Here is a 25,105-nt window from a genome sequence, read left to right on the forward strand (position 1 = left end):
ATGTTACGTCAAAATCTCTATCAATGTGAATTTCCACTGATACATGTTGACGGTGTAGTATAGATTAACACCTTAATTTAGACTCAGACATTTACATCTTGGAATAAAGCCAGGGGTGGAAAAAAGTTTAGGGGAAATGTGCAGCAGTGACACCAATGTTTACTAGTGGGTTGGCAGCTAAATTTGGGTATTTTCTCCAAGTAACAGAACCACTTGGTATACAATGTTGTATGAGAATAAGAAATCACAGACTATTCAAAATTACTTGATCCACCCATGTAAACAACTCAAAATATTTTCTGATACAGAAAAAATACAATGTGGACAATACATACGGGAAGATAAAATGTCTCCCAATTGATCTTTTTAATAACAATTTCCATCATTTCAAGACACCGATTTGCTTTGATTTCCTTGGGGAAAGGTTATATAACAAAATAAATCTATACTGTTGTTTCCATGGAGATGGCTGAAAAGGGGAGTACAACATGCACCATTATGATTGCAGTAATCAACAAATATTCCCATCATTCTCAAATGGCACCCTCCTCCCTGTATACTATAAGGAATAGGTTGACACTTGGGATGCTACCATTGTTTCGACAAAGACCTAAAACCATGTGGCTATGTTAGAAATATTTATTGTGACTGAAGCAGCTGTCAAATACTCAAAAGGCTCTGCCTGAGAAGATCAGTTTGAAGCAAAAAAGTACTAATAAAATACTCATATTTTCCATCTTTATACCAGTTGCTGATAAAGTAGTTTGTAATAAAGTATATGTTACTATTATTAACTTTCTTAAAAATCTGAAGCAGTTTTTACTGTGGCATTTTGACACAAAATATCCTCTTGGATATTTACATGGGAAAAATACACCTTTTCAAGCATTAAAAACAAGCTTATATTATGGGTTTGCAACAGAATAAAAACACATCTTTGTAGAAATAAGGGAGATACATAATTGCATAGCAGATTAGGACATAACTGAACATTAACTGAGCTTTTTTTTGGTATGGTGCGGTAGGTTTGCTGTGTACTGACGTTCCCCTCTGTATATATACATAATTAAGTATTTCCATTTCAAGTCTGTTCATATTTTCACTCATCCACAGTAGAGAACAGTTTAGAGTCTCTGCACTGTAAGTCCGTAGGAGTCTTTTTCAAGAAAACGATTATACTTTGTCAAAAGTGCCATTTTGCTACATTTATCAGCCGATCCATGGTCTGTCACTGAACACTTACACACAGGTGTGTTAGACACCCCCAACACCAAACAGCTTTCAGATACTGTGAGTTTTGGTCACATGGACACACACTCTCTCACACACGGACACACACGCAGGGAGATAGACTTGAAAGTAAAAACACAGAAGGGGGAAAAGAGGAAAAGTAGGAAAAAAATGATGCACTCGAGTTTTATCTGTGTTTTGACATTCCAGCTGGTAAAGCTTTGAAAAGAACAAGCACCATTAGGAAAAGGCCTCCAATGTCCTCCGCTGGGGAGAGAGTTCAGCAGTTTCACCTTGACTCTATATGCTCCCACAATAAGCACGAGAGAAACAAGACTACATTCAGGCTCTCGCCACTGCTCACAGTCAGTTCACAGTCGCTGAAATGTTTTCAGGCTTCGTTTTGCGTTGGTCTCTTTAGTCCTTTCCGCTCTCGTGGGTCAAAAGTCTGTTAGTAGGCAAGACACGGCCTAGCCTTTTCAAATCTTTGAGTCCAAAGTCCGAGCACAATATATAAATCTACATTTTTAGGAAAACGAGGCCCTTTCATGTTTTTGTCCAACTGAATGGCCAAGAGGGTCCTCACCGCTTCTGCTGTGCGTAGACGGGGTGCGCTAGCGTAACATTCAGAGAGTCATTGTGCTGGACCAGCGACGTGTGCTGGTAGTGGAGGACCAGTTCTTTGAGTGAGCTGTACAGGTTGTAAGGCTCGGCGAAGCCAAACCCTGAGGGCGTCTTGTTGATGACACAGTGCTTCACCTCACCTTCCACACTGGAGAGGAGAGACGGAGAAGGAGAGAAAAGTCAAGTCATATTCTATTAGGCCAGGTTGTACATTTTCGTTCCCAGCACTAGGGCACACCTGACTCTACGACTTGACTAATCATCAAACCCTTGGTCACACGAGGTTCTACCCTATACTCTAGACATGGTTGAGCTGCAATGTCTACACTGAAGGCTACACCTGTGCTTGTAAAGTCTACAGTCTCTGAATTTGTGTTTGCAGTGCAAACGTCAATGTACTGAACAGTGTAGAAGCAAACAGCTTGACTTCAGGTTGGGGTAAACAGAAAGGGTGTAGTGCAGCACAGTCTGGGAACACTGTCAAGCTACAACGTCTACACCTGTTCCCAAACTGTGTAGCCGTACAAAAGCCTAGGTAAATTATGTTGCATCAGTAACCAAATGCAGGTAAGGGCCAGTTCAGGATGAGGTAGATGCTTACACAACTATACTATTGTAAGACAGTAGAATGAGAACAAGGTCTTTATACATACACAACACTGCAGGCGTAGCATCCTGCCTTGCTGCTGTCTCGGACCAGGAATGTTCCGTCTCTCTTCCCCCGGAGGAGGGCCTCGGCCTGCAGCCGGTTGATGTTGCCCAGCTTCCAGGAGCGCTCGTCGTGGTGGGGGAGGTCCTCATCGTCATCCACCATAGAGTATTGACTGGAGAACATAGATGGACGGAGGGAGTTAGATACTTAAAAGTTTGATATTGAATGGCAAACCTTTGCAGATTGAACAACGGTGCGATGTGATTCCCCATTGCTTGTCCCATAACTTTGTCAACGTTAGATACCAGGAACATAAAATGGATGGAAGGTCAGTCTATAATACTCACTCTTCCGTGTTCTCGTTCTTGATTTCCAGCCACTCGTTGAGCTTCTTCTGCCTGACTCCCTTCTGGGTCAACCACCTGGAACACAAGAACCATGAAAAGACAGATTAGAGACCGGAAGTATTGAGACCTTTACAAGACGTTCCCCATCACCAGAACAATAAAGTTATTTGAATTTATTTGAGACTAGGCGGTGATATATCTATGTTACTTACATGAGGTACTGATCCCTGGTCTTGCGGAGCTGGATGAGGTCGGGCTTGATGCTGTTCATCCTTTTGTCGATCTCTCGGTAGTCAGCGGCCTGCTTCTTCAGATCCTCCTCTAGACGCCGCTTGCTGTCCACGATCTCACTGATACGAGACTTCAGTTTCTCATAGTTGCCCATGATCCTGAGGAAAACAATAACTCAGTTATGAAGCGTTAAGAAATTGATCAGATAAGAAAACAATGTCCAAATTGTATTTTATTTGCCGTTTGGGGGGGGGTCTAGATCAAGTGCTTACCTCTGGATCTCCTTTTCATTGCCTTCCCTCCTGAACTTCTCAATGTACTCCTTGCTGTACCGCTCTTGCGTTTGGCACTGCTCCTCGAAGATCTTGATGGTTTCGTTGAATGCTTCGATCGCTGTCCTTTTCATTTGGATTTCCTGGGACGTCCTGGTGTACTCCTCGTAGAGTCGGTCGTACTCTCGGTTCTTCTCCTGGTACTGCTGGTGGTACTCATGGAGCTTCTTCCCCACAGCCTCGATGTTGTCCTCCTTCACCACCTGATCCTGAGAAGGGGAGTAGAAGAAATGGATTAGAGCTGTAGATCTACAATGATTCATTTGCAAAGACTTTGAACTATGACGTATTGTGTGAAACGTCCTAAACAAATAAAGTTTATGATCATGCTGACGGTTACCTGCTGGTGTTTGGAGACGGGGAACTGCAGCTTGACGTCTAGCTTGGGGTTGTATTGGGCCAGTGACTCATTGCGGTAGTGGTTGATGAGCTCCACCACCGAGTTGAAGGTCAGGGGGTCTGAAAAGCCATACTTCCCATCCCGGTGGAATATCTTTATCAGCTTATTGTTACCCCCTTTTCTGTAAGTGGAGACCAGTAGGGAGGAAACCAATTAAAAACTAAATATTCAACAAACACTAGTTATCAAGGATGGTGAGAAGTGAGTCTTTTCGAGGGAAGGAGAAAGACTTACCTCAACGTGAGTGTGTAGTCGCCGTGCATCTTGGTGGAGGCGTCACGGACCAAGAACGTACCGTCGGCCGTGTCCCTCAACTTCTCGTTGACCTCCTCGCGGGAGATGTCTCCCCAGTACCACTCGGCGTCCTGCAGCGCCATGTTGTTGTTCATACCGTTGTTAGTGACAGCAGGGGGCGTGGGTTTGGGTGGCTTGGGAGGTAGGGCTGTAGTGTACGAGAGGGGAGAGAGATGGCTGCTTAGTTCATGTGATGATGATACAGTCAATTCCCTAGTACATTAAACAGGAGCATGCAGTTATCAGGAGTGATATGTCAGAAAATCCTGGCGTAGTCTATATAATGTAATGCTAGGCCAGTATGCCAGGGGAGAGCTGAAAGGGGTTGTAGAAATATATATTACTCTATAGCTGCGAGTGCCAATATTCTTCCATTTGCTTTACGGATAATTAAATTGGCCCACAAATCTGTACGATACACATTCAAATGGACATCTGTTAGCCCCGCGAGCAGGAGAGAGCCATTTGAACCTAATCAAACGTCTGCGGCAGTTAGCAGTATCCTCCCCTCATCATCCTCCCCACTGCTCTTTCTCATTCCAATCCTTTCCAATTGATTACATTGGGCTGAAAGAATACCACTGCTCTCCAACAGTGAGAGAGAGCAAGAGAAAGAGCAAGTGTGATATAGAGAGAGCGAGACAGCGAGAGCGAGTGAGTCAGGGAGAATGGATTTCATTCAAGAAAAAAAGAGCCCCTTCCCTCCATCATCTCCAGTCCCCAGCGTTGGGACATGACCATAAATCACAACAACGAGAAATCAACCCCATCTGTTGCCCCAATTACACCACACACAGATAATCTCTGCCTTTCTGCAAAACGGCCACAAAAAAATAGAGAAAAAATTAATTACACTGCATAATTTCAGACCTAAATGGAGCACAGCTTTGAGCCAGCAGCTCAAATGCAAATTGCTGTAAACCATCTGATAATCATCAAGTAAGTCCTATAACTCAGCCACATATCCACCAATATAACTGCCTGTAGAGAGAAACCAATGAACCCACCGAGCTCCAGTGACAAAAAACCTCAATGACATCATCACGTTGCATTGAGCACATCCAGTCCTTTCTCTTCCAATGGCTTCTTCTAAGCAACAGCATTCTCCCCAATAAAGATTCTCATTCCTATTTCATGCTGCTAGCTCTCAGAATCAATAAGCCCTAATTACTGCATTGGATTGGCTAATCACACGAGTGACTCAGGCTCGCTCGACATAGCTGCCACTCTTTCAGAGGAGCAGGCAGGAGAGAGCAGAGCTGAAATGGCAGCAGGCTATTTTTAAACCACAAGAGATGCTGCACTCCCTTTGTTCCCTCGCTCTGTATCTGCCTACTGCCCTGCGGCAGTGTACCTCACAGGCTTTAGTATATCAGGAGAGACACCGAGCCATGGGTATAATATACATATTTATAACATGAGCCATATCCATGGTGATGGAATAATGTATGAAACAGTGCTGTTCCCTTTGGCTGGAGTTATCGAAAACTCCATCTTTCCAACAGCCAACTGGTTGCAGCAGTGCCTAAAGCCACTGATCCAAAAGAGAGGTGCTCAGAGATGGCCAGAGGGTATGGCAATGCAAGCAGCAGTTTTGGGCTGACAGCCAAGGTGACGTTTCATCGCCACCAGAAAACCTGGCATTTGCCTTGTGAACTTCCTGCGCTGCAGCTGCTAGCCTTAGACTATCGTATCCCTGCCATACTTAAACCAATGTCTCAGCATGCAGTGAGACAGACTTGTCATGCAACATCCAACGTGAATGAGCTAGTCAGTTCGCCTACCTGGAGGGTCCATCTCTAGGTAAAAGAAAGGTTCTGAATCGACGTTGAACTCGGGTCTCAGACAAGAGTCCTCCAAATCCTCCATGTTTCAGACACCGCCTTGCTGCACATTTGAATGATAAAATCGTAATCCGTCCGGAATGGAGCCCTGTTCTCTTTATACGACCACCTCAAAACCCATTTTAAAAAGCCATCTTTAAGGGCAGCTTGCCTGCTTCCTTGCTCAGTAATGCGTTACATCACTTACCACAGCCAATAGCGCGGGGGGACCGTCACCAACAACTCTTGCATCTTTCATTTCCAGAAAGCGATGTCGTCATTTTGAAAGCTCACTGGCCTTTTCCCATTTTAAGTTGTCGCTGCTAACCCTCAATGTGCACAGCCCATGCAGTGCACATCACAGTATCTATATAGACTAGAACACGCACAGGCTAAAATACCCCTATAACAATCTGTTTAGTACACAGCATCCTTTCCAGAGAATGATCCGACTATAGCTGCTGCAAACATCTTCTCTTAGCTCTAGCGCAGTTGGAGAGAAAAAAAACCTGCAGCCTCTCTCTTTCTCTCCTGCTCTGTGGCTCTCAGCCCTCCCTCCCGCAGGTTGCTCAATCCCTCCTCCCCGCGCGTGTCGTGTACCGGTTTAGTCCGGCCCACTGTTGGCACGGAGACAAAGCAAGCTCTGCTGCTGCTGCTGCACGTAGGCAGAGCAGCTCCACTAGATGTCCTAAAGCCTTTGCCCCGGTCACAGCCACAGCCACCCACTTACTACCGCCAGTCACCCGGAGGCTCCAGAATACACCAGTAATTCTCCGGGGGGGGGGGGGGGGGGGGGATGCTGTCTTTCCAAAGGCAGTGTGGGAATGATGAAATAGGCCACATTGACTGAAAGTATACCAGATAAAAGCTTATCGGAGTGATAAGGAGGACAGTTTAGCTTGGCTGTACCTTTTTAAGGGCATGTGATCTCATTTACGGATAGCTAGCTACATGTACACACTAAATTGAAGTCATACAAATATGATTTTATACATTTAAATACATTATTCAACTTCATATTCATGGACTTCATTTTGTATTTATTTTTGCTCGGTAGTAAATCATATTCCGATTGGGGCCTCTAAAATTGCCTCTGAAATGGTACAGTCCAAATGGGAAATTCTGCACCGTTGTCCCTAGATAAATCAGCGTGCCGTTCTGACCACACAGAAAGACAGCCGGGTGATATATGGGGCCTGTACGAACCAGCAGCGGAGAGAGAGAGAGAAATGCCTTGAGGAGAACCTGTTCTCTTGACAGCTCCAGGAGAAAGGCCATTAAAAAAAAAACGACAAAACCTGTCAGTCTTGTTTCTGTCCCATAGCACTGTTACCATTTATTTTCCATTTTCTATCTGGCTATTCATCTTTCTCTCAAGGTTTTGCTGAAGCCCTTGCATTAGCAATAAACCCTTTAAGCTTATCCAGTGTATCAGATTTGCAACGATTCAAGATCTCAAACTTACGTTGCAAGTTGTGCATGTTCTGGTAAAGGCACCAGTGGTGTCTTTGTTTAATTCTCCCAATAACGGTGTGTAAAATCCAAACAGATAGAGGTCTAGATTGAAAACTCTCAAGTCCTTCTGAAAAGTTCCATTCCGTGGCTTAAACCAGATTACTTTACTTTAGTTCTCAGGGAGGTGACGGTCCGTTCAGTGGTACTTAATGAAATCCAGGTAATCCGGTAACTCTCTGGTTTGGCTTGGAGGCAGGTGCTTGCCTGACTGCCTGGCTTGCTCCTTGATCTGACGCGGGTGGTGTGACAGTGAGGGAGGGCTGCGTGCCTCTCTGTACCGCTCCCTCTTGCTCTCTACCTCCCCACTCTCTCTCTACCTCCCTATCTCACTCCCCCCCCTCTATTGCTCCCCTCTCTCCCTCTCTCTAAATGTTATGCCAGGCTGAGGAGGGCTGTGCGCATGGGGACCGCTGGTTAAAGAGCAACTGCCTTCAGAAATCAACGAATCCCTTTGAAAACGGCCTATGTGGCATCGATATGAGTCAGAAACAGTTATCCTAGTGTCAAAATTTACTACAAAGTGTAAAATAGGATCATTTTGGTCATAAAGTCAGTCTTGAAACATTCATGCGTCACAACAGGTATATGAAGGTTGGGTTTTGATTTGACGATTTACATTTGCCTACTAAGATGGGGTGGACAGCTGCAGTGATTTCTCTCTATCCAATAGTATAGACAGTGAGACAGACCTGCCCAGCAGCCCGACTTTGTTTACATAAGACAACACGTCGCGCATCTTAACTTGAGAAATACTGCACCCACCAAACACCTTAGATAGATGTAAAATAGCACAACTAAAACATCCTCTGCAAAATCGTCAATTACAGATTTCTTGAGTTAAATTAGATTCATTCTGGGGATTTTGAGGAAGTGAAATAGGCTTCCGTGTCTACAGTGTCTCATGGGGGACAAACATCATTAACCAAACGCGGAATAGGTCAGGAAACATCCCCTGTAGCTCAGTTGGTTTAGCATGGCGCTTGCAACGTCAGGGTTGTGGGTTCGTTTCCCACAGGGGCCCAGTATGAAAATGTATGCACTCACAAACTGTAAGTCGCTCTGGATAAGAGCGTCTGCTAAATGACTAAAAATAAAATACACCTCCGAGACTGAAATCTCGTTTTTCTAATGAGCAACAGAAAAACACACGTGCCAATCAGCGTGTTCAGTGGCTCTAATGACTAGCTGAGCTGCTGCCTTGGTGTTGGCCCTGCCTGCCCACTCTGAAACCTGGCCCTAGTGCCAACCAACTGTGTGCGCGCGTCTCTCTCGCTCACGCTCTCTCTCTCCGTGTTCGAAAGGGAGGGAGTGAGGAGGAGGGGGGGGGGGGGGGGGTGTTCAGTCTTATGATTAACTCGCACAGGTTCAAATATTTGCTGAGCTGGCCACTTTGGGGCTAGGAGGGGCGTGTGGAGGGAGCCAGAGGGGAGGGAGGGGTTAGAAGTGGGAGGCAGAGGGGAGGGAGGGGTTAGAAGTGGGAGGCAGAGGGGAGGGAGGGGTTAGAAGTGGGAGGCAGAGGGGAGGGAGGGGTTAGAAGTGGGAGGCAGAGGGGAGGGAGGGGTTAGAAGTGGGAGGCAGAGGGGAGGGAGGGGTTAGAAGTGGGAGGCAGCGGGGAGAGGAGTGTGGGCCTAGGAAGTCGGAGCACCCACCGGGCTAACACCTTGATCTCACCGAAAGTGTCATTGCATCAATGATGCGTAATAAATTCTGCAGTAAAAAACAACAACATTATGTAATCCAAACATTTGTGGATGTGTGTGCAACAAAAGTTTATATTTCTGTCAAGTCAACGCATACAATTTGATACATACTTTGGATAAATCCAACATATGCACCACACAGAATGCACTGCAACTGCATCTGCAAGGCATTGGTGCAAGGCAAATGCAGTGTTCGATTGGAAATGAATGTACTACTGGTGTACCAAAACGCAATGACGCTGTCAGTCTGGTCGTGGTGTAACAAGAGGTGCTTTGTGGAACAGACAGAGTTTCCAGTCAAACCAAATCTAAGTGGCCTTTGGCTGCTTACTTAAAATAGGCACCCAGTAACTGGGAGGAGGTGCCCAGGCACGCACACAGACAGGCAATCGTTCAGAGAAACACGCATTTGCAGACAGTATACATACCCACACTTTCGTAGAAAGTCTCACACATGCTCTCAAAGATGCCCACGTACACACAGTCACACACACAGGTGGTGTTAAACGGGTCGAATTTGACAGCCAAACTGCTCCCCTCCGAGTCCAACCTGCCTGGCATGTATGTGTATGTACGAGTGCATGGCACATAGTGTGTTTATGTGTGCGCAGGTGTGTGTTCGCACAGGAAGAGACCTGGCTGGTTCAGCAGAAAGAGAAGTCAAAGCGTGCGGTGTTGAGTGTTTGTGCTCGTCCTCCCAAGTCGGCCCATTGCTCCTACAGGTGTGAACTACTGACAGCGGTCCACGTGAGAGGGACGTAAGAAATAGACCCTAACAGATAATAAAATGTTTAAAACAGTGACAGCCAGGCAATGGGCCCCCGGGCTGCCCACCAAAGGCGGTCTTAACTAGCAACTGTAAAAACATAACTGTGCCACGCAACGGTGTGCACGCCCACACCAGAATGCTAGTGTCTAGAGAACGCTAGGCTTAGTCCAAACCCCACCGGTTATGCGAAAAAATTTATATTAATATATATATATATATATCACATTGCTTTTTTCTTTTTTACACAATATATGGTTTTATTCCTTCATGACCTGAATTTATGAAATGTTAAAACTTTAGTTTACAGAGTATTTCTGGCCAAAGTACAAAGTCTTACATAATGAATCAAGGGTACACAGAACGTTTGATGGAATCCACCTAAAACCCTGCTACATCAACTACTTTCACTTTGACCTCAACAAGCCACTGACTTCCTGTTCAAAAGGCGGCTCTATCCTCGGCATCAAACCAGAAATTAACACAACCCATTTTTACACAACACCCATCATTGACAGACTGCTATGGGTTAAAGGGACACTTTAGGATGTTGGCAATGAAGCATTTTATCTACTTCCCCAGAGTCAGATGAACTCGTGTAGGGCTGTTGCGGTGACCGTATTACCGCCATACCGGCGGTCACAAGTCATGAAGGCAGTCAAATTCCACGTGAACGTTTAGTCACGGTAACTAGGCTTCTCCAAGCTCTGATGCTGCTGATGGTCATTAGTAGCCTACCAAACTTGCTAACTGCCTGGTACTCAGCACTCCATTGTCCCTCTAATCACTCTGACAATGCAAATGTGTTCGAAAATCTAATCAAACACTTCTCGCGCAATAGGCTTATATTTACAACAGGAGCATAGCCTTCCTGGCTGGCATGAAAATAAACCACAGGGAAAAGCGTCCTCTATTCGCTATTTAAGTGCATAGATGCCCGTTTCGATACAGGTGCATGATAATGGTCCATTCTAAATCAAAACAAATTTCAAACTAATATTATTTAATATTTGTAAAGACAAGATTAAATCAAGAATAGTCTGATGGGTGACAATATTAGCCTCTCACTTGTGAATGATATATTATCACTTGTGAATGATGCCCAGCATAAGAAACAATGCCTTTTTTTTTTGGCGACTTTTTCGAATCATAGTCGCACAAGCCTAGCCCATAGGCCTATATGTTTTAATAAGGTTTGTATCACAACTAAAGTGGCCAAATAACTTCTTAAAATTAAGCACATTAATCCACTTTACAATGGGTGTAGAGCCTAACTGGCATACATAAGCAGTGCATGAGTTTAAAGTTTGAGGAAGATAATTTTAACCATAAAAATGCACCTTTATAATAAAAGCATTACATGCATAATAGCATTTGTGGTCACTTTTGATAATGGTGTTTTCCCACTAATGGAACATTTGCGCTTAAAGCCTACTGCTGTGTGTGTATTGCCTAATAGTTGATCAACATTTTAAGCTAAACGTTCTGATCTGTTGCGTCAGCCTCATTGCGTAAAAAAGTTGTTTTGATGCTAGTGGTTGTATTAATTTGGGATCTATCACATCCCACAACTGTTTGGAATATTTATTTATTGCACAGAATAGGTCAACTTTTGTACTATGGGGGATAGTAGATTGACATAAGCTAGTGCTTTTGCTGTTCGTTAGGCCTACTCATCTTGTTGGCTGACGGAAAGTAAATGTGGACAGTTCTTCCATAAAGGCCTGATTGGTAGAGTGCTGCAGAGATGGTTGTCTTTCTGGATGGTTCTCCCATCTCCACAGAGGAACTCTGGAGCTCCGTCAGAGTGACCATCGGGTTTTTGGTCACCTCCCTTACCAAGGCCCTTCTCCCCCGATTGCTCAGTTTGGTCAGGCAGCCAGCTCTAGGAAGAGTCTTGGTGGTTCCAAACTTCTTCCATTTAAGAATGATGGAGGCCACTGTGTTCTCAGGGACCTTCAATGCTACAGAAACTGTGGGACCTTATATAGACAGCTGTGCCTTTCCAAATCATGTCCAATCAATTGAATTTACCACAGGTGGACTCCAATCAAGTTGTAGAAACATCAAAGATGATCAATGGAAACAGGACGCACCTGAGCTCAATTTTCCAGTCTCATAGCAAAAGGTCTAAATACTTGTGTAAATAAGGTATCCGTTTTTTATTAGTAATACATTTGCACAAGTTTCAAAAAACCTGTTTTCGCTTGGTCATTATGGGGTATTGTGTGTAGATTGATTAGGATTTTATTTTATTTGATCCATTTTAGAATAAGGCTGTAACGTAACAAAATGTGGAAAAAGTCAACGGGTCTGAAAACTTTCCGAATGCACTGTATATTTAGCAATTTGCATAACTGTTAGTTAGATACCATAGACTTCCAGTCATTGAGCTAACGCTAGCTAGCAATGACTTGCGAAACTACCTCTAACATACTGGACAGAGACATAACAACGGTATCCACAAGTTCATCTGACTCTGGCGAAGTAGATAAAGGGCCTCATTTCCAAAATCTCAGAATAATTATTTGCCGGTTCCAACGCTAAGTATACATTTACATTTTACATTTTAGTAATTTAGCAGACACTCTTATCCAGAGCGACTTACAGTTAGTGAGTGCATACATTTTTCATACTGGCCCCCCGTGGGAATCGAACCCACAACCCTGGCGTTGCAAGCGCCATGCTCTACCAACTGAGCTACAGGAGGCTATACGCGAAGCAAACCAAATGCTAGGCAAGAACCAATGGAAAATAATGTGTTTCATAAAAGCCTTATTGCTTTTCTCGTCATTTGCCGTGTATATAGTCCCCTGTAGCTCAGTTGGTAGAGCATGGCGTTTGCAACGCCAGGGTTGTGGGTTCGATTCCCACGGGGGACCAGTATGAAAAAAAAATTAAAAAATGTATGCACACACTAACTAAGTCGCTCTGGATAAGAGCGAGTGCTAAATGAATAAAATGTAAAATGTATATCAAAAACAGCGTAGTGATATTTCAAATAGAACAATAAAAAATAAAAACGATATGTAGCAGTAGCGATTTCTTCCCCCATCACTATATGCGATGGGGCCACTTTTTCACCACAACAGCGACCTGTTTGTGTGCAGTGCAGCCGGTACAGCCTCTGCTACTGCTGCAGTGCGAGTTGCCGTGCGGCTGTACGGTCTAAGAACAGCCCATGTCCCCTGCTGTTCCCCTCAGCTCCGGCAGTCAGTCAGTACCAAGTGCTTAGCTCCACTGCAGTCTTAATATATGCACAGGGGCCATTCTGTCAATGCTCAATTTTCCATAACACAGTACATGAATGTAAATCTTTCACAGAGGCAGGGATGGGCATTCGTTTCGCTTTAAATATAGAACTGAGATACAGACAGTCACTCTGTATCTCTGCATACACTCCCAACCAGAAGAGCATACCAGATGCTGAATAACAGAAAAGGGCAATGTGGGTTTCTTACCTGGAGCCGCCTGGGCTTCTGTCCATTCGCTGGTCACAAGGGTCTCGATGATCTTGATGTGAGCATCCGGGCTGGGCTCGCAGCTGATGATGATGATGATGAAAAGGTGAACAAGTAGAACGGAAAAAAAGAAGAAGAAAAAAGCTGTGAAATTGAGTCAGCGATTTTCATGCCAGCTGACTGGCCCTGCTGTTCTGGTTAATCAGTGGTCTCTCTCCCTCTTTCTCTGTCTCTCTCTAACTGATGGGACTTCAAGCCCGGTTTGAATTGCTACAGCACAGCTGGCAAATAGAAAAGCTCCCCAACTTAAATCCTTTCACTGCGAGTGTGTGTGCCTGACAAGGCTGTGTGCAAGAGGCTCGGTACACTCCTGTGTGTGAGTGGGCAGCTTGCCTGAGTTTCAGTGTCCTTGTTTGTGTGTGTCAGAGTGAGTAGGTGTGCTTCCTTTAGTTTGTGGAGGTCTGTGTCTGTGCGTGCGTGCGTCTGTCTGTCTGTGCACACGTCCGTCTGTGTGTGTGCGCGTTTCTGTCTGTGTGTGTGTGTGTTCGCACGTCTGTCTGTCTGTCTGTGTGTGTGTCTGTGCGCCCGTCTCTTTCTTCCACTCACCTGGCAGCCTGCTGTCTGAAAAGCACGGGGCTGAAGATCTCGCCCAGCGCACGGGAGCTGAGCAGGTTCTTGGGTGCGTTGTGGCACACCCGGGACCAGTGGCGCAGCAGGCAGTGGAAGGTGAGCCAGTACTGGGCCGGCAGGCTGGGTGCGCTGGCGATGTGACGCAGCAGCTGGGCACGCTCCTCGGGGCTCTGCACCTCTGGGGGGACCAACACACACACACCGGTGTCAGAGAGGAAGGAATGTCACACTGTCAAAACCCTTCCAAAAGCTCCCTCAGTTGAAGTTACAGAGGTGTGAGGCGAGCAGGCTTCCCTTCGACCAACGGGGTGGCGGAAAAAAAAGAGCCCAGTGCGCAGTAGTCGGGTTAGAAAACCGCATTGAGATTGTGTGTGCTCAACAATGAGTGAGGAGTGCAAGGTACACTTGCAGATGATTGGCTAGCACGGAGATGTGGGAGATAAACCTTCAGGCTTATTTTAGTTGCCATTAACCACAGAGATCCTGTTTCTGGCCATGTGACAGAACGAAAATCCAGCTGGCGCTGAAGAACAGAACAAAGGGAGGGAGGGAGAAAGAAAGAGAGCGAAGGAGAGAGAAAGAACCCAAGACAGATGTAGAGATACAGGGGGGGGAGGGACAGAGATTCAGAGAGCGACAGAAGGCGAGAGAGAGAAAGAAGGCGAGAGAGAGACAGACAGACAGAAGGTGCAAGAGAGAGAGAGAGAGAGAGAAAGAAAGATCCCAAGACAGATAGAGAAAGTGAACCTAAGAAATGCGGGGAGGGAGGAAGAGAGAGAGAGCAATAGAGAAAGATAGAGTGTGTGTCTGTTCTCGGTCTCTGTAAGGGCCAACGGGTGGATATTGACACTAGTTCTAGATCCTCTGGGTTCCCTCTCCAATCTCAAAAGGTACAGAGTGTTCCATAGCCCGTCCAGTGGTAGATCAGGTTAGGGCTGCTGTGTACCTTTGGCTTGACACACGGCCCACTGAAAGCCTATATTCAAATATTCTGCATTATTGCTGAGAGCTACAAACAACAAATTTCAACCTCTAACCAACATGCTGATTTGGACTTGACAGGAAGGAAACAACAGTGGGTGCTATAGAATAATGGTTGTAATCATGTGGTGTATTCTGATAAGAGTGAATGGCAGTGTTTACAGTGTGTGTGTGTACCTTGGGCGGTGTGAACCAGCTGAGTGTAAATGGCTGGTGGGATGACAGGCTGGGGAAGATCCTGCAGGTACCGACGGAGACCGTCACACAACATCTGCAGGTCCATCTGGTCCAGGTCTGCTGACGGGGGATCTGAACACAACACACACACAACGTTTGCTCAAGGTCTAACAGCTTTTCAAAAAATATATATAATAATAATAATTAAAGAGACATTGAATTTGAATTTGGGTGGAAATAAGTGAATAACATGAATTCTACTCACCAGTGTCAAAGCACTGTCTGACATCCAGTCCACCACCCGCTGTGAAGGTCCTGTACAGAGTTGGGTTGTCCAGACCTACACAGAATCAAGGAGCACATAATAAGCCACTAGCTAAAATGCAATTACTTTGATTCCTAGAAAGTCCATAGCTAAGCTGCCATTACTTTGATTCCTAGAAAGTCCATAGCTAAGCTGCCATTACTTTGATTCCTAGAAAGTCCATAAAATCACTATAAAAATAATTCCACAACACATTTAGGGTATTTAAATAATGTTGTTGATACACGAGCAGCGAATCTTCTAGAATGCAAATATAGGAAATATAGGAAAAGGGCGGCAGGTAGCTTAGTGGTTAAGAGCGTTGTGCCAGTAACTGAACGGTCGCTGGTTCTAATCCCCTTAGCCAACTAGGCAAAAAAAATCTGCCGATGTTCCCTTGAGCAAGGCACTTAACCCTAATTGCTCCTGTAAGTCGCTCTGGATAAGAGCGTCTGCTAAATGACTAAAATGTAAGTGTTTAGATGACCAGTTTGTATTAGTCCGGTGTGTACTGGCCAGCTCAGCTCACCTTTCCTCTCGATGGCCTCCAGCAGCCTAGCCAGCATGGGGGGGGCCGTCTCTGGGAGGGCAAACTGCTCCGTCAGGTCCAGTAGGGCTGAGCCTGGAAGACGAGAGAAGAAGAGAGGAATAGTAGTTCAGTATTTACGTTTGTCATTTTCACTTAAAAAGGTCATCTTCAGGATTCAATAGGTAACAAAATGGTGAAGGCTAAGAGAAAGACAGGCTGGGAGGGGATGAGTTGTAGGCCTAAGTCTAAGTTTATAGGCAGGGTTGGGGGTCAATTTCATTTAAACGTATCAGGAAGTGAATTGAAATTCAGTACATTAATTGAAAATCACCCAACCCTTGTTTAATCAAGCCCTTGTTGGTTATATGTAAGAGAGTCCTAACAAGACACAAAGGGTCCATTTTGGGCCTCCACTTCAGTCCCACCACCAAGATGGCCTCTATCCACACCCCTTGCCCTCAGGCAGGCTAATATATTAATCCCACTTTGCCATGCGTTCACATGGTGTGATGTTGTGGGCAGAGAGCGGCTGTGCCTTTCAAATGGGCAGGAAAGGAGATTTGGGACTGGAGCGCAACTTCAAAAGGTATAGAAGACATCAGACCAAAGGAGCGGTGGAGAGACCAAAAGGCAACCGTGCACAACCCAACGATTCAGGTTAGAAAGGTGCTGAGCAGTAGATACCATTAAGGTTACGCTGGGTTGGACCAAGCAAACACCCAGTGATATGCATGAGACAAGCCAGGTCTGAGGCTTTTTTCCCCCATTAGATCTTAGCATCCAGGTGTGGTGGACATGAAAGGGTCCGGGGGCTGGCACCGATTTTATTTGGATTTACAAAAAGGTTATTTTTAAAGAGCACTTTTCTGAAAGGGCCAACTGTTAGAAGCTTTGAGTCTGCAGTTTCAAATGCAGACAACCATGAATGGAGCCCCTTTCACGTTTTCTTTCCCCCCCCCTCTCTCTACCCTGAAATTGTTTAACTTTTTTGTAAACGGGCATGAAAGTGGGCATCTAGCGTAGCTATCTACGCATTCACGCCGGTCATTAGCCTGGAAACGTTCAGTCCCCCAGGAGGCTGCTTGCTAGGTTAAATAATTATCTGCCATATTTATTGCTATGTCCTCGTTTCACACCGAACGCTGTGGAAAACTCTGTCCGATTCCGTGTGAACCGACTGGATCAGAAGAGAGAGAGACCTTTAGCCACCAAACACGCTCACCCGTGTAGGCTAGAGACAACTGCCATCTGGAAGACATTACTGTGTGGAACGCACCACATGGAACAGAAAGAGGGGCGTTTTCTCAGAAGCAGTGAACTTTGAGCTAATGGAACACCAAAGTTTCCCCAAATAGAGAGCTTGACATCCAGTTCCACCTTTGTACGGCTTGGAAGTGTAACCTTCCTACCCAGACAGACATCCTACACTGCTGTCCCCCTCTACTGCCAAAGCCCTGCCAGCCTCGGCCTTCCGCTTCTGGGAAACTCACTTCACAACCTGGGGCTAAATTTACACCTGGCCCTACCGCTACTAAAAGTCAATATGCAGGATAACAAGCCTAGCAACACCATTCTAAATTTTTCCCCTGACCCATCTGTCTATCTCCTCATTTGAATTCCATGCTGTCACAGTCACTAGCCCATTTAAGCTTTATATCCTTGTCATCTATCGCCCTCCAGGTTCCCTTGGAGAGTTCATCAATGAGCTTGACGCATTGATAAGTTCCTTTCCTGAGGATGGCTCACCCCTCACAGTTCTGGGGGATTTCAACCTCCCTACGTCTACATTTGACTCATTTCTCTCTGCCTCCTTCTTTCCACTCCTCTCCTCTTTTGACCTCACCCTCTCACCGTCCCCCCCTACTCACAAGGCAGGCAATACGCTTGACCTCATCTTTACTAGATGCTACTAATCTCACTGCAACTCCCCTCCAAGTCTCCGACCACTACTTTGTATCCTTTTCTCTCTCCCTCTCCTCCAACACTACTCACTCTGCCCCTACACAGATGGTAATGCGCCGTCGCAACCTTCGCTCTCTCTCTCCCGCTACTCTCTCCTCTTCCATCCTATCATCTCTTCCCTCTGCTCAATCCTTCTCCCTCCAATCTCCTGATTCTGCCTCCTCAACCCTCCTCTCCTCCCTTTCTGCATCCTTTACTCTCTATGTCCCCTATCCTCCCGGCCGGCTCGGTCCTCCCCTCCAGCTCCGTGGCTTGATGACTCATTGCGAGCTCACAGAACAGAGCTCCGGGCAGCTGAGCGGAAATGGAAGAAAACTAGACTCCCTGCAGACCTGGCATCTTTTCACTCCCTCCTCTCTACATTTTCTTCATCTGTTTCTGCTGCTAAGGCCACTTTCTACCACTCTAAATTCCAAGCATCCGCCTCTAACCCTAGGAAGCTCTTTGCCACATTCTCCTCCCTGCTGAATCCCCCCCCCCCCCCCTCCTCCCTCTCTGTGGATGACTTCGTCAACCATTTTGAAAAGAAGGTTGACGACATCCGATCCTCGTTTGTTAAGTCAAATGACACTGCTGGTCCTGCTCACACTGCCCTACCCTATGCTTTGACTTCTTTCTCCCCTCTCTCTCCAGATAAAATCTTGCGACTTGTGACGGCAGGCCGCCCAACAACCTGCCCGCTTGACCCTATCCCCTCCTCTCTTCTCCAGACCATCTCCAGTGACCTTCTCCCTTACCTCACCTCGCTGATCAACTCATCCTTGACCGCTGGCTATGTCCCTTCCGTCTTCAAGAGAGCGAGAGATGCACCCCTTCTCAAAAAACCAACACTCGATCGCTCTGATGTCAACAACTACAGACCAGTATCCCTTCTTTCTTTTCTTTCCAAAACTATTGAGCGTGCCGTCTTTAGCCAACTCTCTTGCTATCTCTCTCAGAATGACCTTCTTGATCCAAACCAGTCAGGTTTCAGGACTGGTCATTCAACTGAGACTGCTCTTCTCTGTGTCACGGAGGCTCTCCGCACTGCTAAAGCTAACTCTCTCTCCTCTGCTCTTGTCCTTCTAGACCTGTCTGCTGCCTTTGATACTGTGAACCATCAGATCCTCCTCTCCACCCTCTCCGAGCTGGGCATCTCCGGCGCGGCTCACTCTTGGATTGCGTCCTACCTGACCGGTCGCTCCTACCAAGTGGCGTGGCGAGAAGCTGTCTCCGCACCACGTGCTCTCACCACTGGTGTCCCCCAGGGCTCAGTTCTAGGCCCTCTCCTATTCTCGCTATACACCAAGTCACTTGGCTCTGTCATATCCTCACATGGCCTCTCCTATCATTGCTACGCTGACGACACACAACTAATCTTCTCCTTTCCCCCTTCTGATAACCAGGTGGCGAATCGCATCTCTGCATGTCTGGCAGACATATCAGTATGGATGACGGATCACCACCTCAAGCTGAACCTCGGCAAGACAGAGCTGCTCTTCCTCCCGGTGAAGGACTGCCCGTTCCATGATCTCGCCATCACGGTTGACAACTCCGTTGTGTCCTCCTCCCAGAGTGCGAAGAGCCTTGGCGTGACCCTGGACAACACCCTGTCGTTCTCCGCTAACATCAAGGCGGTGACCCGATCCTGTAGGTTCATGCTCTACAACATTCGGAGAGTACGACCCTGCCTTACACAGGAAGCGGCACAGGTCCTAATCCAGGCACTTGTCATCTCCCGTCTGGATTACTGCAACTCGCTGTTGGCTGGGCTCCCTGCCTGTGCCATTAAACCCCTACAACTCATCCAGAATGCCGCAGCCCGTCTGGTGTTCAACCTTCCCAAGTTCTCTCACGTCACCCCGCTCCTCCGCACACTACACTGGCTTCCAGTTGAAGCTCGCATCTGCTACAAGACCATGGTGCTTGCCTACGGAGCTGTGAGGGGAACGGCACCTCCGTACCTTCAGGCTCTGATCAGTCCCTACACCCAAACGAGGGCACTGCGTTCATCCACCTCTGGCCTGCTGGCTCCCCTACCTCTGCGGAAGCATAGTTCCCGCTCAGCCCAGTCAAAACTGTTCGCTGCTCTGGCACCCCAATGGTGGAACAAGCTCCCTCACGACGCCAGGACAGCGGAGTCACTCACCACCTTCCGGAGACATTTGAAACCCCACCTCTTTAAGGAATACCTGGGATAGGATAAAGTAATCCTTCTAGCCCCCCCCCCCCCCCCTTCACCCCCCAAAAAAAACAACAACATAAAAACAAAAAAAACATTGTAAAGTGGTTATCCCACTGGCTATAAGGTGAATGCACCTATTTGTAAGTCGCTCTGGATAAGAGCGTCTGCTAAATGACGTAAATGTAAATGTAACCTAGATACAATCATCTCCTTGCTCTTCTACTTATATAGAAACATATTCTACAATTCCTAGACTACAGATAAGACTTGATTTACCTTTGTGATATCTACAGTAAGACACATTGGGGTTCTTAACAAAAGAACAAAGTACACTACCTAAAGTGAAATGCTAAGTCTATGTTCATCTGTACATAGACACACACACTGATTTTAGCACAAGTATCATACAAAGTTTTGAGTAGACCTATATTGTCAGTTAGGCAGCCAGATGCCATGCAATCTTCTCCCCCCAATCGGTTGCGAGACATTCCGTCAAACTGCAGTACTATTCAAAGTGTCTGGAGCTGTGTTTATTTACTCTATCCATAGCTGCCCTGTGAGTGACACAGGGAGGGGGAGATAGAGATGCTTCTCGGTACAATCGGGGCGACCTGATGGTTCCAACGCCAACGGGCCGGTGTCGAGTGACAGACAAAATGGCCAAAAAAATTGGGCAGATTAGTTGGTGATTAGAATGGATCGAATGGAGGCCCCTTAGGCTCAGAGAGAGAAAGAGAGACACACACAGAGAGAGAGAGAGAGAGAGAGAGAGACACACACACAGAGAGAGACACACACACACAGAGAGAGAGACACACACACACACAGAGAGAGAGACACACACACACACAGAGAGAGAGACACACACACACAGAGAGAGAGAGACACACACAGAGAGACACACACAGAGAGAGAGACACACACAGAGAGAGAGAGACACACACAGAGAGCGAGACACACACAGAGAGCGAGACACACACAGAAAGAGACACACACACACACACACAGAGAGAGAGACACACACACACAGAGAGAGAGAGACACACACACACAGAGAGAGAGAGAGACACACAGAGAGAGACACACACAGAGAGAGAGAGAGACACACACACAGAGAGACACACAGAGAGAGAGAGAGAGACACACACACAGAGAGCGAGACACACAGAGAGAGAGAGAGACACACACAGAGAGAGAGAGAGAGAGACACACACACACACAGAGAGCGAGACACACAGAGAGAGAGAGAGAGAGAGAGAGAGAGAGAGAGAGAGAGACAGAGACACAGAGAGAGCAAAAGAGACACAGAGAGAAACACACACAGAGAGAGAGAGAGACACACACAGAGAGAGAGAGAGAGACAGAGAGAGAGACACAGAGAGAGAGAGAGAGAGAGAGAGAGAGAGAGAGAGAGAGAGAGAGAGAGAGAGACACACACACAGAGAGCGAGACACACACAGAGAGAGAGAAAGAGAGACAGAGAAAGCAAAAGAGAGACACAGAGAGAGACACACCGAGAGAGAGAGCGAGAGAGACAGAAGGAGGGGGAGAGAGAGAAAATATATTTGCCCCTTCTCTGGCCCCTTTGCTCTGCTGAAAGCTAACAGGGCATTCAAACATACAGGTAGGGTAAGTCCTTCTGCAGCTTTCAGCGCTGTCTCTCCTACAGCTAAAAAAAATGAGATTAGGATGTTTGTGCACAGAGCAGAAACCTTCACCCAGGCTTGAGACAATTCCTCAAAGGGGCCAGGGTAGTGCAAGTTTATGCAAAGACACACTGCAAGAAAATGTGAATGTTTAAGAGTAGCAGCCTACTGCTGAATAGGTTATTCACGAAAGAACAAACTGTTTCCTCCTCTAATTCAGAAAAAACTTAAAAGGGGGCACTGAATGTGTTAAAATTCACCCTGGTCTTGTTTTCACTGCAGCGGAGGACTGTGCATCAGACAATCTGTTCAAACTTTCTCCCAATCTGAAAAGCTGGCTGCCCTGGCAACTTGAGAAGAGCAAGAGAGTGCTCGACAGAAAGCGAGAGAGAGGGGCCCCTTGAACGAGTCTCCACAAGCCAGTGTGAATGGCAGGCCTCCTCATAATCTCCCAGTCCTCAGCTCAGTCAGCCAGTCAGTCAACCACAGGTTGAGGAAGTCAACGCAGCTACCATTGGTGCTGTGGTGAGCTGCTGGTGTAGGCTACAGAGGAACAATCTCTCCCCAACTGCAGACATGACTGTGGCCAGGTCAGGGCATGGGGCACAGATGACGGACTACATATGTAAGAATAGTATCAGAAAGCTATTGGGTGAAATGGGAAGGTCAGTGGGGCTTATTAGTATAGCATGCAGTATGTTACATGAGAAATAGGCTATATAACATGCAGCCTTGAGCTTGGACACATGAAATTGGGCTGCAGGCATGAGAAAAGTGAGATTATGTCTCCCTCTGCAGAGAGAAAAGAGCAACACATGCACTCACAGAGCCAATGAAAAGCCTGTTGCTACACTGGAGGCAAATCTAAGAGAAAACAAAAATAGAAAAAAACTACAAAATAAAATAATAATTTGGTGATTTGTGCAAAATATTTGGTTCAACTGACGGTAATTAATAAACCAGTAACATAATGTACAATTTGACGACTGACAATTAAAGCTTCCACAATGAAATTATCTGATAGATAATGGCAAGAAACATTAACATCTAGGCCTATATTCTTTGTTTTAGGGACTACATCAATTATTTCAATCAAATAATTCCCATTATAATCTATAAGAACACAACTTAATCAACCTTTGTTTAGCCAGCATGAAAAACGTATCAGGGTAATTAAAAAATTGGCAAAGCGGGAGGGTGCAGTGGTCTAAGGCACTGCATCGCAGTGCTAGCTGTGCCACTAGAGATCCTGGTTGGAATACAAGCTCTGTCGTAGCCGGCCGCGACCGGGAGACCCATGGGGCGGCGCACAATTGGCCCAGCGTCGTCCAGGGTAGGGGAGGGAATGGCTGGCAGGGATGTAGCTCAGTTGGTAGAGCATGGCGTTTGCAACGCCAGGGTTGTGGGTTCGATTCCCACGGAGGGCCAGTATGAAAAATTAAATAATGTATGCACTCAATAACTGTAAGTCACTCTGGATAAGAGCGTCTGCTAAGTGACTCAAATGTAAATGTGTCTGCAGTCTACGTTAAAACTGATATAGCTAGCGTGAGTGACCCTTATTACATTTAGTGGGAGCCACAGTATTAAATATGAACTGGGGTATCTGCAGCAGGGGCCTGGCTACAATAAGTCCCCTTTGGACCATTATATTACTCCACGCTCTCTCTCAACGCGAGGCTGGCTTTCACGATACCCATGCCTTTTATTCACATTTGGCTATTCTGCCCAAATATCTCTCCCTCTCTCAATATCTTCTCTTTCTCTGTCCATCCCTCTCTCCACATCTAATCTCTTTCTCCTTCATTCCTTCTTTCGCTACCCCTCCCTCCCTCCTCACAGCCTCTACCTCCTCTCTCTCCCTCTCTCCCTCTCCCCCCCCACTTCCCTCTCTGCAACCTGTGGCTAATCCTGCTGGCAGACATGCTACGCCTCCAGTAAGAAGATTTGCTGATTCAGACTCCAGTCTCTGGAGGCGATCAAGTAATGAAACGCACATGTGAGCCCTCTCACGCACACAGGCCCATAAAACAGGCGTTTTACTGGAATGGAGCTGGACCAAGCGCAGTTTGGTGAAGCATTAAAAAGAGAAAAAAAATTACAATGTGGATAGATTTTATTGTTGTCGTCAAATTAAGTTCTGTACTTTTTTTGTATCGTTGAATAGTGTGTGATTTAGAGAGGTTTCGTTTGCTGTTTGAATGTGATCAGCTCTAATTTGATGGCTTGAAATCCTCTTAGCTTGTTTGGTTGAAATCTCAACCAGTGGAAATGCAGAATAAACAAACCCTATAGGTCTGACTTCTTTCATATTTTAAGTCATTTCTACTTTACTGTCTGTCATCATACAGGTCTACTAAGGAGTAGTCCAAAACAACATAGGCTACATTTAGCATCTAAACAAAATAATCATAACAAAAAGACCAGAACTTCAAAATAAAAACAGGGGACTCAACTGTGTAAAGTAGTCAACTACAGCGCTAGCAGCACAGATGACCCAACACAGTGTGTGTGTGTGAGAGAGAAACAGCAGCCATTTGGTTCCCATTCACCGCGTATCCATTTATTGTCCTGCCTGCATTATGCCCCAAGTTACTGCAATCAGCACTTAGTACAATTCTACTGATTCATCACAATGCCACAAATCAGTGTACTGTGCAGTCTGTGTGCCCCCCTCCACCAAAGGAGTGCCATTCCCACCCCGACTATACCACAGCTGCCATCAGCTCTATTGAGTTCCCACCACATTAGAGCATACTGCCCCATTGGGTCTTTGACTTTAGAAGGGGTATGGCTATCTATCATAGGCTTGAGAAAGTGGAACAGAAAGGCATATTTGAACATGGAGCAGCCCACCCCCCCTTCAGAAAATGTCTCAGTATAGCAGATGTTCTTCACCCCGAGCACTAAAGAGGCCCCCGAAAAGGAGAATGCTCTATTATCTCAATCTCCAGCTATGCAGGCAGAGTGTACTCTCCCAGTCTTCACTGTCTCATTCTCTCCCTCTCATTCCTGAGTCTCTCTCTGGTGGAGCTGCAATGGGACCAACTTACATACTATTTACCTTTTTACTGGATACAAACACCCTATATCTCTCTCCTAGATGCCAACTCTTCCCTCTCAATGTAAAGCTCCCTCATCTCTTTCTCTCACTCTCTTTATTTTTGTCTGCGTCATACTCTTGTCGCCCTTGCCTACTGCACTGCATTCACATGCATAAAAGCATGACCAACTACGCAGTTCCAAAACAGCCACCACAGCACTCATCTGGGTGCATACATTAAGCATTTTTGTCCAGTCCTAGCTAATGACGTATATAAACCCTGGATTGCTGATG

General features: G+C 46.2%; 1 protein-coding gene across 5 annotated transcripts in view; it reads right to left on the minus strand.

The window, feature by feature from the left end:
• Window positions 1-332: 332 nt before the first annotated feature.
• The window catches only part of LOC311100033 (phosphatidylinositol 3-kinase regulatory subunit alpha), a 38,486-nt gene continuing 13,713 nt past the window's right edge, over window positions 333-25,105 (minus strand). The window contains exons 3-14 of one of the 5 annotated variants that reach the window (XM_084140767.1): window positions 15,997-16,089; window positions 15,429-15,503; window positions 15,164-15,295; window positions 13,982-14,183; window positions 13,376-13,458; window positions 4,051-4,258; window positions 3,757-3,937; window positions 3,357-3,625; window positions 3,066-3,242; window positions 2,854-2,928; window positions 2,508-2,678; window positions 333-2,002 (exon numbers count right to left, since the gene is read on the minus strand). In XM_084140767.1, coding sequence (XP_083996893.1) covers window positions 1,813-2,002; window positions 2,508-2,678; window positions 2,854-2,928; window positions 3,066-3,242; window positions 3,357-3,625; window positions 3,757-3,937; window positions 4,051-4,258; window positions 13,376-13,458; window positions 13,982-14,183; window positions 15,164-15,295; window positions 15,429-15,503; window positions 15,997-16,089 — 1,856 coding nt within the window. In that variant the 3' untranslated portion in view covers window positions 333-1,812. Of the gene's footprint in view, window positions 2,003-2,507; window positions 2,679-2,853; window positions 2,929-3,065; window positions 3,243-3,356; window positions 3,626-3,756; window positions 3,938-4,050; window positions 4,259-5,117; window positions 5,137-5,894; window positions 6,058-6,141; window positions 6,474-7,398; window positions 7,689-13,375; window positions 13,459-13,981; window positions 14,184-15,163; window positions 15,296-15,428; window positions 15,504-15,996; window positions 16,090-25,105 lie in introns of those variants that run through there. The other 4 variants (XM_084140769.1, XM_084140770.1, XM_084140768.1 and 1 more) reach the window with 4 other exon arrangements.

Source organism: Coregonus lavaretus, assembly GCF_964263955.1.
Source record: "Coregonus lavaretus genome assembly, chromosome: 24".
Lineage (NCBI taxonomy): Eukaryota > Metazoa > Chordata > Actinopteri > Salmoniformes > Salmonidae > Coregonus > Coregonus lavaretus.